This window comes from Netta rufina, assembly GCF_964035555.1.
Source record: "Netta rufina genome assembly, chromosome: 3".
NCBI classification, from domain to species: Eukaryota; Metazoa; Chordata; class Aves; order Anseriformes; family Anatidae; genus Netta; species Netta rufina.
This window is the reverse complement of record NC_140125.1, coordinates 81690335-81705062: the sequence shown is the minus strand read 5'-3', so window position 1 is coordinate 81705062 and position 14728 is coordinate 81690335. Positions and strand designations below refer to the sequence as shown.

The 14728-nt window shown below is 38.3% G+C and overlaps 1 protein-coding gene across 2 annotated transcripts in view; it reads left to right on the top strand.

The window, feature by feature from the left end:
* The window catches only part of PTPRK (protein tyrosine phosphatase receptor type K), a gene marked incomplete at both ends in the record, with an annotated part of 412874 nt that overhangs the window by 323675 nt on the left and 74471 nt on the right, over positions 1–14728 (top strand). For both annotated transcript variants that reach the window (XM_084283862.1, XM_084283861.1), the window contains 4 exons: positions 65–174; positions 1776–1977; positions 4896–5001; positions 12347–12620. In XM_084283862.1, coding sequence (XP_084139988.1) covers positions 65–174; positions 1776–1977; positions 4896–5001; positions 12347–12620 — 692 coding nt within the window. The remainder of the gene's footprint in view (positions 1–64; positions 175–1775; positions 1978–4895; positions 5002–12346; positions 12621–14728) is intronic.

Below are 14728 nucleotides of genomic sequence, written 5' to 3'. Positions count from 1 at the left end.
ACCATCTCTTTAATTTGCCTGTCTCTTGAACTCCCTATTTTTAAACGTTTTATTTTGTTTGTAGTGCCAGGCCCTATACCTGCCAAGTCAGTGAAAGGAACTCCTTTTGAAGATAAGATCTTCCTCAACTGGAAGGAACCTGTGGATCCAAATGGCATCATTACTCAGTATGAGGTAATCATTAAACAACTTACAGGCATAGGAGAGGGCTAGGAAAGTGCGGCAGAAGTGGCGGCTGATGGTGGATGTTTATGCTCTGTAGGCAGGCTATTCATTCATATATCACCTTATTTAGAGAATTAGGGAGTAGATGTTCAGAATTCATATCATGATGTATACATTGTTAGCTGTCTGGCCCTGTCAAATGACTTTGGCAAGTGAATGTAACAATACTACAGTCCACATGGGAGGTGCAAATTTGAAAAATCTTGTACCATTATTACATCCTTCCAAAGCCATGACAACCATGACCTGTGAAATCTTATTTGTTGGAAGAGAAGGTTACATGAAAGGTAAGAAGGCTTTTATATTTGGAGCCACCTTTTTTTTTTTTTTTTGGTGAGATCTTTAGGTATCTCCCTTCAGAGAAACCTGCACGTGTATTTTGAGTGCACCTTCTGGTGGCCTCCACAGAAAACTGGCAGGAAGATTTCTAAAAATGAACTGATCTGAGGAATGATCACCATCCTCTCCATCAATCCTTTCTTAAAGGAACAGAGGTTATAATTTTGTGTAGTAATGATTTACAGGAGCAAGGTAAACCTACTAGCCAACCAAAACCCCTCGAGTAATGGTTGTGGATTAACCCCTATGGGCAGCCAATCTCCACCCAGCCACTTGCTCATTCTACCCAAGTGGGATGGAAGAGAGAATAAGAAAGGTAAAAGTGAGAAAACTCATGGGTTGAGATAAAGGCAATTTACTAGGTGAAGTAAAACTGCACACACAAGCAAAGAAAAACAATGAATTCATTCACTATTTTCCATCAGCAGGAAATTGTTCAGACATTCCTAGGGTAGCAAGGCTAATCACATGGGACAGTTTCTTGGGAAGACAAATATCATCACTCTGAATGCCCCCCTTCCCCCCCCCTTCTTTTCCCCACCTTTTATCACTGAGCATGATGTCGTCTGGTAGAAAATATCCCTTTGGTCAGTTGGGGTTGGATGTCCTGTCTGTGTCCCCTCCCCACCTCTTGTCTACTCCCAGCCCCGCACTTGGGGGGCTGTGGGAGAAGCAGAGAGGGTCTCAATGCTGTGTGAGCACTGCTCAGTAGCAACTAAAACATGCGTGTGTTATCAACGCTGCTCTGGTCACAAATCCAAACCATAGCACTATATGAGCTGCAATGAAGAAAATTAACTCCATCCCAGCCAAAACTAGTACATTAAGATATCATTGCTGGTTTAAACTATTATAGCCTGGTTTGGAAAGTGTTTAAATATTATTATTAGAAGAGGACAGGTAATGTATTATAGAAAGTGAAAAATAGGAGGTTCTGGTGTAGATAGCAAAGGTGGTGGGAATGTCCTAACTTACATGTAAATGTAACACTGAAATATTCCATACATGAGCTATAATCATAAAGAAAGAGAAGAGAGATGAAGGATGTATTTATACCTTTTCAGCTGAAGCAGACTTTAAAATATCAAGTACTCATGGTATCCCCAAAATAACTAGATGAACATATGATTTTTGTTTCCTTTCTGTCTAGTTAACTTATTCCCTTTATGCTGAAAACTGTAACAAAATTTTATAAATAATCTTTTCCACAGGTCAGCTACAGTAGTATACGGTCATTTGATCCTGCAGTTCCAGTTGCAGGACCTCCACAAACTGTGTCAAAGCTGTGGAACAGCACGCACCACATCTTTTCACACTTGCATCCTGGGACTACATATCAGTTCTTTATACGTGCTAGTACTGTTAAAGGCTTTGGACCAGCAACTACAATCAATGTAACAACCAACATTTCAGGTAAAAAAAAAATTAAAAAAAAAAATCACATTTGTTTTTACTTTACAGACTTATCTTATTAGAAAGGTTTAATGCTGTGTTTTTTTGAGACTTGGATAATCAGGAAATGTAAAAGAAAACAAAAACCAACAAAACATTCCTATCATATTCTGAAATTAACCTTAACGTTACTGAAAACGCTTTTGAGTGTATTTTCCAAACAGTAGCACAAGTTCAGGGAAATTGCACACCTGTAGTTATCAAATATTTGATTTTGTGTAATATTTTACTTTCATGTAAAGAATCTGAACTGCTTTACAAACTTTAGCTAATGAAGCCTTACAGCACTCCATTAGTTACTAAGTACTATATTTGTTTTGCAGATTAGTAAAGTCAGATGCAGAAAATTGACTTACTCAAGGTGACACCACTTAGCAACACATGGCTGTAACAGAACTGGGGAGATAGCAGAAAGTATGAATTTCTTCTGCCAGCTTTGTATAGTTCTACTTCCTCATATCTTTATTATTCACTTACTGCAGTGTGCTGATTGACACTATTCATCTTAATAACAGACTGAAAACTTTAGAAAAAAAAGTAAAGTCAAGTGGAATGCTTTAATATTTTTATATCCTTAAATTTTAATATAATTCTCAAAACATAAGTTAGCTTATGCAGTTGACAGCAGAAAATGAGTCAATGCTATATCTAGAGAGACTGTTGATTTTATGGTATGATGACTTCAGAGCTTGGCAGATAGCAAAGAAGCTAGTCATTTAGGAATGTAAACAGTACAAAGCAGGCTATTTCCCTTATTATCTGCCATAATGAAACTTAAATCCTCCTGTAAAGGGAGATTAATAATGTATTGAAGTGCATCTACCATTTCTACAGGAAACTACTCACCTAGTTTCCTCACCCAGTTTCCAAAAGCATGCACGTGAATCAAAATGTGAAAAAATTCAAGGCAAACCTCCTTGAAATCTGTAGCAACTTAAAATGCTGTATTTTTAGTTAACTGAAACAATTTGTTGAATTCCATCCCAGAACATAAGTACTAGCTTTCCTCATTCCCCAGCCCCTTCCAAAAACAAAAAAGCAAACAAACAAACAAAAACAAATGACATGTTTTGTTCATCTAGCTAGTAGGTTGTTTTGCAGTCTGATATTTTACTCAGATTCTTTGTGTTTCTTTATAACAGATTGCAGATCCTAAACTTTCAGGGATAATGGGCATGTAATGACTACATACTTGTCTGAAGGAGGTGTGTGGGAGGGTGGGGGGTAATAATGTAATATCTTGCTAGCATGCCTGTGTCCCAGCCATTTTACTATTTTGAGAAATAAGCATCTCAAAATGTCTGGATTATTTAGGATTATAATGTATTCAGGATTCTTTAGATTTATCCTCTCTTTCCATTGAGAAATTTTAGGAACTCTGTGCAGAACACAATATGGGTCTGAGTTAGCTAGTAAAACATTGGTTAATACTAAGAAAGCTAAAAGGATGAATATGATACCATTTGTATCTGAATCTCAGCCTGTTTTTGTTGTTGTTCTAGGTTTTTTGGTCTTGCTTTATTATGAACTGTTGTCTGGTTTCACTCAGAATAACTGAAAATTTTTGTGAATTAATGCATATGTTTCAGGAAATGCTAGCTTTAACGAAGGGAAAAATGATTCCTTTTGACCACACTTACAAGTGATTTCATGATCGTAGTGAGCATGCTGTAAATAGTAATTTATAAATGAGCATTCAGTGAACATTATTTCTATAAAACAATAATATTTTCTGAATAAGAGCAATTTTGTTGTGCATCTGGGATCTGAGACTAATGAAGCATGGCTTTTAATCTTTAATTGCTATCTATTAATATATTATCTTAAAATTATTATGACTTAAATGATTGGCATTCTGCTAGAGAACATCTTTTTTGTGACAAATCATTTTGAAACACGTATCATTAAAAATGTTAATGATACTTTTTTTTTTTTTAAAAAAAAAGACAAAAACAAACATGCAGATAGTTTTCAAGATCATTAAAGAATAGTATTTAATGTAAATCTATTATTTTCTGAATCACCAAAAATCCTGTTTCTTTCCTTGCACTAGAGCAGATGTGAACAACACTGTTACAGTCAGGGTTGTGACAGGCTTGTGGTAGCAGGCAAAATTTCACAGCTGAAGTGAACAGCTACAACAGCCACCCAAGGCACAACAAATATTGCTTCCATGAAAGCTGAACAGCCAGCCCATTAATGAATCAGATGCTGAACTGTTTCTAGTTTCTACTTTGATTTTGTTCATTTTTTTTTTTTTCTGTATACACTAAAGTGAAATTCACAGTGGCTCAGAAACTGATTCATGAACAGACTGGCTATTGATTGTTAGAAATGGAAGAAGAAATTGGCATGGGAATAGACTCACCCATCCAGTGTCCACAGATGCGTATCTGCCTAAGACTGATTTTCTTGCAGTATAGTTGGTATCAGCTTGGTCTTCCATGTCATTTAAGAGGAAATGTGAAACATTCCTAAATTGTGGGAGGAGGAAGAAGAGAGGTGGTAGAAGTGGTGAATATACTTCTTTGAAAGTTAGAAAGAGAGAGAACAAAATGGGATTTTGTAGTCTTAGGGTCTCTTGGCAGTCAGGTCCTCCCTCTCTTTCTGTCCTCCTTGAATAAACCTGTTTAACTTGATAGGTATGATGACTTGAAGGGAAGCAGGTAAGGATGGAGTTATCAATTGTTGGTGAAGTCCCATTTATTCTGTAATAAAAGATTATGCTTAACCCAAATCATTAAAAAAGACTCATGTAGCTGATGAAGATCATGGCTTTGTACTATATTGTGAACAGCCACAATCTCATGAAAATTCAAAATGTTTTTACTGATTTGTTTCTCTTTTTTTTTTTTTTCCTTCCACTCAACATTTATCAGCTCCCACTTTACCAGACTATGAAGGAGTCGATGCATCTCTCAATGAAACTGCTACTACAATAACTGTACTCTTGAGACCAGCACAGGCCAAAGGTGCTCCTATCAGGTAAAAAGAAAAAAAAAAAAAAAAGAAAGAGATTCTCTAGTTGATTATATCCTGTCTTGTAGTTAAAAAAGCTGTACACTTCATTACAATGATATTCATTTGATGTTGTGTTTTTTTTTGTTTTGTTTTGTTTTTTAGCTAGACTGATCTTGCCAATAGACCTATAATTAATAAGTGATTGTTGTGTCTTTTCCCCCAAAAGATATTCATGAACTGAATCATCCAGCTGTCTGTCCTGTTTGATTTAGGGTCCTTAGGACCACCTCCTATCCATTATCATTTCATTTTACTTTCTTTCAATGTCTGTGAAATATGAGGTTGAAAGGTGTTTGTCAGAAAGTGGATTTGAAAATAACACTTCCTCTCCAGTGCTTCAAATCATCTGTTCTATAGCACATATGTATGACTGGAAAATTGGAAGCTCAGAGGAAATGGGAGAATAATAGTGGTGAATACAAACCATTTGACCTTTTTTTTTTTCTCTCAGACTGCTTCTCTCTCTAGAAATCATGTAGCAAGCTATCAAATTTCATTTGGCGTGTCCCATAATCATATTAAAATCTTTCATTTATGTCAACTTTGAGGGGTCTTTCCCTTTCTGCTCTCTCTTGAGAGATAATTTAATTCTATTTGCAAAGATTAGTCCACATCCTGCTCTTTACTTCTACTTGTTAGTGCAAAATCTTTGTGATATTTGATTCTGTTTGTGTTTTACTGATATGGTTGCATCAGGAAGATTCAGGGACAGAACTGACTAATTGGGGGTTAATTAGCTACTGAGCAACAGAACCTTTTCATGCTCTGTGACCCATGTGACATTTTGGAGAAATATGGGCCAATGCATTTCATTCTGTGTTACAGTGTCAATTACTGTGGCTCAGCTGATGTCCAGTGCCTGAGCACTAAAAGTAGAGGAAAATTAATCTTAGGACAGTTCCTATTACAAGGAATGTTTGTTTTACTTGGATGTTGTGGGATGAGTCACATAACTATAAGCTTATCGTACAGTCAACCTTATGATTGATAAGATCTGGTTATTTATTTATGTTTTGTGGTAGAAGATCATCCCCTCTATAGGAAATATCAGTGTTATATTTGTAAATAGAATTGTAACCCCCATACATCATGAGTTTTGAAAATTGCCCTGTTACAAACCTAGGATTTATTATTATTTTTTTTGCTGGGAGAAGAATGATAACATGTGCAGGACTATATTTAGTACAGAACTCAGATTCCTAAGGCAGGGTTTATGTTGAATTAATACAGTGGAATCCAGACCTGTGATCTGAAAATGCTTCCAAGTTACTCAAGTGCTTAAACTTGCTATGCACCTCTGTACATGCTTTTAAAACCTTCCAGGTGTCCTGCTGCTGGCTGTATGTAAAGCTGTCCATCTTTGAAAAACATGCTATCTCTCTCTAATCAGAAGCATATCCTTTCAATCTTGCACCTGGTTCCCAGAGGGGCCACCATGTAATCTCACTCAGAGCACGCCTGCCAGAAAAGCTGGGATCTGCTGATGGTGGTGATGCCATCTTCTCTACACCAACTGCTGTGCAGCATGTTTGTGCACTCTGCAGTGGGCCCCCAGGTTCAGTGACATTACTTACCCTCAGGGAGGTTAATCTTGAATCCCATGTTTCTTTCATGAACTGGATGGGACATGACTAGAGGATTACATGTACTCTGGGTGCTCTAGTTTCTCTGTACCGTACTTGCAAGCGAGTAAGTCTCTTCTGAGGAAACCTGCACCACAACACCTCACATTTATTTTCTCAATTTTCCTTACAGCATCCTCAGTCCTACGGCATGAACTTCTCATTCTGGCCAGCTAGGGCGACACAAAAGATCTATATATTAAAGTTAATCAATAGTTTGTGAAGGATTATCTGATAGAGTATAAATAACTATTGTTTGAGTATGTTATCAGAAAAGTGTGCATCCTTCTGATGAAATGGCCAGCAGGTCAAGAGGGGGGATTGACCCACTCTGCTCTGCCCCACTTGGAGCACTGTGTTCACCTCTAGGACCCCCAGCACAAGAAGGATATGGACCTGTTAGAGTGGGTCCAGAAGGCCACAAAGATGATCAGAGGGCTAGAGCACTTCTACGAAGAAAGGCTGATGGAGCTGGGGCTGTTCAGCCTGGAGAAGAGAAGGCTCAGGGGAGACCTCATTGCAGCTTTTCAGTACTTAAAAGAGGGCTTATAAAAAAGACAGAGAGCACCTTTTTGTTCAGGCAGACAATGGAAGGACAAGACAGAATAGTTTTGAACTGAAGAAGGGTAGATTTTGATCAAAGGTAAAGACAAAATTCTTCACTCAGTGGGTGGTGAAGCTTTGGCACAGGTTGCCCAGAGAAGCTGTGGATGCCCCATCCCTGGAGGTGTTCAAGGCCAGGCTGGATGATGCCTTGGGCAACCTTGTCTGGTGGGAGGTTTCCCTGCCCATGGCAGGGGGGTTGGAACTGGATGGTCTTTAAGGTTCCTTCCAACCCAAACCATTCTGTGAATCTCCTGTCTCTTGTCTTCTCTCTCCACTTGAATTGATTTCTAGTACCTAAGAGATTACATTAAATTTATAATATCAGGATACACGGGAAATAATTCCTTCACCATAACCAGAAAGCCGGGCTTTATTCTTAGGAATAAAACACTTGTTTTGTTTTTACTCTGGATGAGGAGCATTCTCCAGGGGAATGCACAAGACATTGTTCCTTTCCCGAATATTGCAATCAGTTATTTTTCGGCAGCTTTGTAATAGGGGAGATAAATGTAGCATACAAATTCAGGGCTGATTCAATGCATTTCACTAAACTTTATGACCAGTTTTAGTGAAGCTTCATTCCATCCACACTGCAGTTGCTTTTCTACTACAAGCCTGTCTTGCTGTCATAATGAGCATTACTAGGTAGGTGGGAAAAAAAATGCATTGCTGTGCCTGCAGCTGTGATTGAGTAGAGCAGGGACTCCACTCTAATGCTGCTCTTTATACACAGACTGAAAAATACAGCCGATTTTTATTTTTTTTTTTTAAAAAGGGTTTGTTTGCACTCAGCCTTCTAATCCCTGGAGCTGTAGACTGTCAAGTAATCAGTTTGTTTAATAGCAGTAGGTCCTAGTTAAAAAATAATAAATACATGAATGAATAAAAAGAAAGAAAGAAGGAAAAAAAAAAAAAAAGAAAGAACACACTTATGGTCTGATATTGTTTTCTTATTTTTACAAACAGAATTATGCTATGATCAGGTTTTGTTGTACCTCTGCCTCTCTATCAGCACAGCCCCCAGGAAACAGATGTTCTTTAACCCAAATGAAATCTATGGGTAGCTGTCAATCATTTCTTTAAGACACTACATGGCATAGTCATCATAGTTGTAAACATGACTCTAATCATATCTTCCCTGTCAAGTGTTATCGTGTAATCTCTAGGTTGCTTTATGGCCTCCTAAAGTTTTAAACCAAATTACAAACTAGAAGTGCAAAGGGAGACAGGGCTGGGGTCTCATGCACTCTGTGAAGCATGTACTGTTTTGCCATCGGCCTAGTGGATTAGATCCCAGTCAGTAGCATCAATGGTGCTTTGGTGATTCATTTGAAGACATTTGCTACTGCAGTTTTTCTAAAGAATCCTGACCGAGCACCATCAAAACAATCTTTTGTACGTCCTGGTTTCAAATCCTACTTCAAATAAGGATTACAAAGATCAAAATCAGCATGGACAACTTTTTAATGATGAGATTTATTTTATTTGATAGGGTTTCTTATACCTCTATATGCAGAATCAAGTTGTTTACATTTTGCAACAAGGCTAATTAATGGGACTGCAACAGGGGGCAGCTAAAACATAGCTGTTGGTTGGACTTCCCAGGGCTCAGGCTGTAACTTGGGCTGTCAGGCAGTCTGGTGGTGCCCATCTAAAGAGAGGACACTGCCTCCATGAGGTGAGTAGAAGGAAATCTCTAGTTGATACTAACACCTAGTCAGAATAAGGCTGAAGTATGAACATGTTCACCATGGCAGTATCTATTTGAGCCTGAGTTTTTAGGGAGTAGTGAAAAGGAAGATCTGTTGGCAGGGGCTGCTTAGACTGTTCTGTGTCAGCTTGATCAATAGGGAAGCGTTGTGCAGGTTTTCTTCAGTAAAGATATAGTAATACACATCAAAGAATCCAAGGATAAGCGTAGTGCATAAACTTTCACTTAACTGTGATACCTGACCACCTTTGCAGCCAGTGCATACCCCAATTGAATGCTGCATATTTAGCTTTGGCTTCTTCTTCACATTTTCCAGTGGAGTGTCCTTTCCTAACACTGTTATGAGTATGTAGAATAACACACCATACAAGAGTGTTGCTTTGGAACCACCGAAAGTGCTAGTAAATGGATTTAAACAGATGGCAACACAAAGGGCCCAGAGGAAAATGATTGTATTCCTGTGTGTCTTGTTAGCCTACTATGTTGCATGAAAAATACTGCCAGATTCCCTTTCCAAAAAAAAAAAAAAAAAAAGAAAAAAAAAAGATCCTTACTGAAGATTTTGAAGACTTTCTGTCATTTACTATTCTTTACCTAAAAATAAAAAAATAATAACTAAAACCAATTGTATAGCTGCAGATGGCTACACCAAGTGTATTAATTTCTTATTCTCCATGTTTTTCAGGTATATGGATCATGAAAGGAGTATTTTTGATGCATATTTTGTTTAAATTAGAACATTTTTTATATAAAATAGAAAAAGTTTTAGAACATTCATATTTTATTGTGATCTTATGTTTAAAATTTCACCATGCACTTTATATCAGATTCAAACATCACTGCAGTATTTTTAAAGAAAGCTATTAAAAGGGACTTACCTAATATTTAATTCTTCTCATACCCTTCATCTTTTATTTTTGGCTTGTTTCAGTCTCCAAAGAGACTTGTCTCGAAAAAAAGATACATAACTTAGGAAGAAAAAAAAAAAAGAGAGAGAGAGAAAGAGAGAGAGCTCACTTATTCCCTTATTCTATACAATGGAAGGGAAGTGGGTTTAATTTAGAAACTGTGGTAGATGTCGACTTCTGAGCTGAATGGCAACCAGGATATTCCAGGGGACGGTTGCTGAAGTCACGTGCAAACGTTGCCCCGTCCTTCTGCTTTCTCTGCTGGCTTTGTGCTCCTGAGTTGGCAGGATACTGTGATGACAAGTTTCCTGCTCTCCTGGCACTTCAGACAGCAGAATTTGTGTCTGTCCCAGTCCTTTGGCAGCTCCCAAGAGCAGGACTGCCGAATGCACAGAGCAGAAAGGCAGTGTCTATGTTCCCAGTACACTCAGTTGGTTGGGTGCCCGGCTCAGGAGCTGTGATTTTAACCCAGCCTGGCTCCAGGGCCAGGCTTAAGAGGAAATAAACACCAGCAGAAATTTCTTCCCTTGGGACAAGATAATCAAAAATGTTTTTTACTAATTTACATGCTGTCAAGTTTTTTTGTTTGTTTGTTTTTTTATTTGTTTGCTATTACATTAATTTGGAAGCACAAAGAAAGATTTTGGTTATGCAGGGGTCATGTGGAAGTGATTTGTTGTTGCAGGCTGTATTAACTGGGCATGGTTAATATACAGAGGTTACCACAGAAGAAGATTTATAGCCAAACTCAGTTCACAGTTTATGAGAAACAAGAGATCCCTGGAAATATAACTCATTATTTTTTCATTTACATTCTTCATTTCTCCTGGAGTTTCAGAATGAGGTGACTTGTATATTCCTCTTGGACACTATGAAAGAGTAGAAACTTTCTTCCTTAATTTTTTAGGTGATAGGAAAAGGGAATGGTAACTTGTTTCAGCTTGAGAAAGAAGTGAAACTAGTTTCTTATTTTTTTCTTCTCTCATTTCTTCCATTCCCCAGTATCACACTTCATCTCTGCCACTACAGTTATTAGGTTTTCTGGGCAGTAGTAGCAGAGAAAATTGACAAAATAATTTAATGTTGCCCCATAAGTTCTGAAAAAAAAGGAGGATTGTCTTTGTCTTTCCTTTTGGAGTCCCTGCAGCAATGCAGTGATGTTTCCAGAATTCTGCTTGATTTTATTTTTTATGTTTGGAAAGCTTTAAAACAAAACCAAAGCAGAAAATTCTGCCCACTTAATTGAATTGCTTCAGGTCTCGTCTACATGTGTAGGCATATTTTCCTACTAATCTTGATAACAAGGTGATTGTTTTTATAAGGCCCTGCATCTATCCTTTCATGTATCTGCAAGTAGATGAGGAAATGTGTGTATATGAATACATATATCTAATGCATGTGTGTATACATACATATATAAATGCACATACAGTTTTTAGAAACCAAAAAGCTGTTTGGTTGGTTGGTTGGTTTTTGTTTGTTTGTTTTTTTCATTCTTATCTTATAAATGCAAGAATTGTCTCCTGTTCTCAGTAGCTAAGTTCTGTACTTCTACAGGGAGAACTGGTAATGAGTTTGTAGCATACTGCAGTTATGTAGTTCCCCTGAAGGAGAAAGAAGAATGATAATTACCTGTTCTATTTAGAGAAGGTGATTCTGAGAAGTGACCAAGCCACAGACCATTTCAAGATAGGTGTTGGGGGGTTGGGATGGCAATTTAATAGGCCGAATGCCATCTGTTTCAGCAATTTGTAACATTTTATCATTGACAACTGTAGAGGAATGAGGCAGTCTATTTTGGTGGAATGGACAGATTTCTGTCCATCTGTGCTTGTATTACAGCATGTCACTTGTACTTTAGATCTGCATAGCTCTGAGCCAAGATAGAAGCCACAGCAAGGTCAAGAGGTGGAGAAGCCTGTCAGCACATTCTGTCTCTAATGATATGACAACTGCAAATTGGTGCTTCAAGCACAGCCTGGAGGCAGTCATTATGCTGGGCCTTGAAGCTGAGCTTTCTGTAGTATTATTTCAAAGGAAAACGCTAACTTCAGATGTTTCCGATTATCAGACAAAGAGTTTAATCTATTGTAGTTTAAAGTCAGATTCATTCCCGGTTATTTTGTTGCTGTTGCTGTTCCAAAAGCAAAATCATTGTTAGGAGATAATATGTATATACTTGGATTGTTGCTATTCCTGGAAAAAAAAAAAAAAAAAAAAAAAAAAAAGATGCTGCTTCTTTTCAATGACTAAATTACATAGCTTTGCTACATTTGTGAATATATATATATATACACGAAACGTTTGTGCCTTCTCTGCATCCATGCCTTCACTGTCTGTTGTTTGTGTCGTTTTTTTTTCAGACTTCACACAAAGCAGTCAGATTAATACTTTTATGAGACTAGAGATTTGGCCATAGCAGGTCCCTTTAAAGATAAGTGTTTTTTCCTCTGTTTTGCCAGTGCCTACCAGATCGTTGTTGAGGAGCTGCACCCACACCGCACGAAGCGAGAAACGGGTGCTATGGAGTGCTACCAAATCCCCGTCACCTACCAGACAGCTCTCAGTGGAGGATCCCCATACTACTTTGCTGCCGAGCTGCCCCCTGGGAACCTGCCAGAGCCAGCCCCTTTCACCGTGGGTGACAACAGGACCTACCAGGGCTTCTGGAACCCCCCTCTGGCTCCTCGGAAAGGCTACAACATCTATTTCCAGGCCATGAGCAGCGTTGAGAAGGTGAGTGCCAGCCAGACCTTTCTGCTGGAAGGAGCCAAAGGCATGCCTGTGGTGACAAGGAGGGCTGCCAAAGTTGGGGGTGTTGGCAGTAGCACCATTGTAATCCTTGCATTGGCTTCTGTACCATGACAGCGTGGCAGCCTGCCATTTGCATTTCACACCACCCTTGTATCATAGTAACTGTTACTAGATGAGTGTTTAATACCTCTCTTAGTAATCGTCTGAATGTAGTAATCTCACTGCTGCGACTCTGCCTCCTTGGTAAATAGCATCCAGCGCTCTTTCCCCAGCTCTCAGGAATTGCACACTTGTTACTGCAGGATAAACAGAAAGTAGGCAGCTCAGTGGGCAAATGAAATGTTATAAACTTTTGGAGAGTCTCATGCTGAACATCAAATAAAAAATAAAAAATTTGCTAGAGCAAGAGTAACTCCAGGCCCACAGTGTGTTTCCAAGAGCCCTTATGGAAAGGTCTGCTTCAGGATTGCTCTACAGCTGTGCAGTATTCAAAGTTTGGCTGTCGCTCACCTTCATTACCTCCCTGGTGTTCTGATTTTAACTTTGTTGCTGAGTATTGTGGCTGGCTCTGCATGCATAAGAAAGGGAAAAAAGCTGCAGGAAGTTAAACACCGCAGTGGACTCCAGGTGGGAATAACGCCATGGCTCTGCGAGCCCCGTGCTGTTGTTCTCGAATGGTTTCTCTCTAGCAAATGAAAGTCGGGGAAGGTGAAAAAGGTGGTAGGCACAGAAGCTTCAGATAATTAAAAAAAAATAATTTTTCAATATATAGTTGAGGAAACAGAAGGAAATTACTGTAATGTGACTATAAGGCTCTCCATGTGAAATGTCAGGGAAGCCAGAAAAGAGCTGCCTGATAGACAGCGAGATTGATAGCAGCTGATGCTCATCAGGATCATTGGAAAAGAGCAGAAGCCATATCTCCCTTGGGGTCTCTGCTGTGGCTAAGAAAACCACAGCTAACAAAGGGCTTTGCCTTGGAGTCTTTTGAAGAAAATCTCTTATGGTTATGAAAACTGCATGTACATCAAGTCAAAATGAGGAAAAAGCAGGAACTAATGAATTTATTTACTAAACTGTTTGAAAACTGGAGGCTTTTTATGATGGAAGAGACTGTTCTGTCTCTCTAGATTTTATCTGTAGACCCATGTGAAGTAAACAATGCAAAAAATGAAAAGCAACTGCTAGTTACTCATCCATATTTCCCATACTTTCTATATGTAATTTCCTTTCCTGTTGTTGGCTTCCAGCAGACTAAATTGTAAGGAAATTCATTTAATTCCCCAAGAAATAAATGCAAGGAAGAAGTAAAAAAAAAAAAAAAAAAAAAAATTAAATACATAAATAGATCTTTATTTTGGCTTTTACATTTTGACAGATAAGTAAATGAAGTAAATTCAGTTTGTGAAAGAGTTTGATACTAAAGTGGTTTTCTCTGGTATGACTTAAAACTTTGGATCGTATTTCTGTTCCTACAGGGATTTGAGGGAGGTTATGGGAGCTGGGGTTGCACCACATTCTGCCAGGACATAGATCTAGTGGTTGAAAGATAATCTCTGAGCTACAGAATATTTAAACAGGTGCTTTACTGTAAACCACAGGGATAACCAAAATAGTCAAGGGGAAGTAAAGTATGCTCTGAAATAAACTGTAGGGTTGGGATGAGAGTTACACTGTGATATTCATAGACGTTTTGAACAAAAGTGGACTAGTAAATCTAATAAGTGGGGAGAGTGCCGGTTAGGTAAGATTATAATGGATAAACTTCATGCATGTTTGTTTACATTGCAAAACTGTCTTTATGGAGCACTTATGGTAACCCTCACTCACTACTTCACTCATTATTTAAGTATTGTGTTTGCAAAAGTTGCTCAGGGATCATCAACAGGAGAGAGAGCTGCAGGGATTCATTGGGATAGCAGTGCAGTGGGTAGCAGGACTAGATGGAGTATATTTCATAGAATGAAGCTTCATTATTATATTCTCTAGTTACACAATAGTATTGTTTAGAATGATCTAATATAGTAGCACCTGCATCCTCTCATGCACCCTTATGCCATTTCAGTGTTTGCCTTTAAAATAACTGCGTT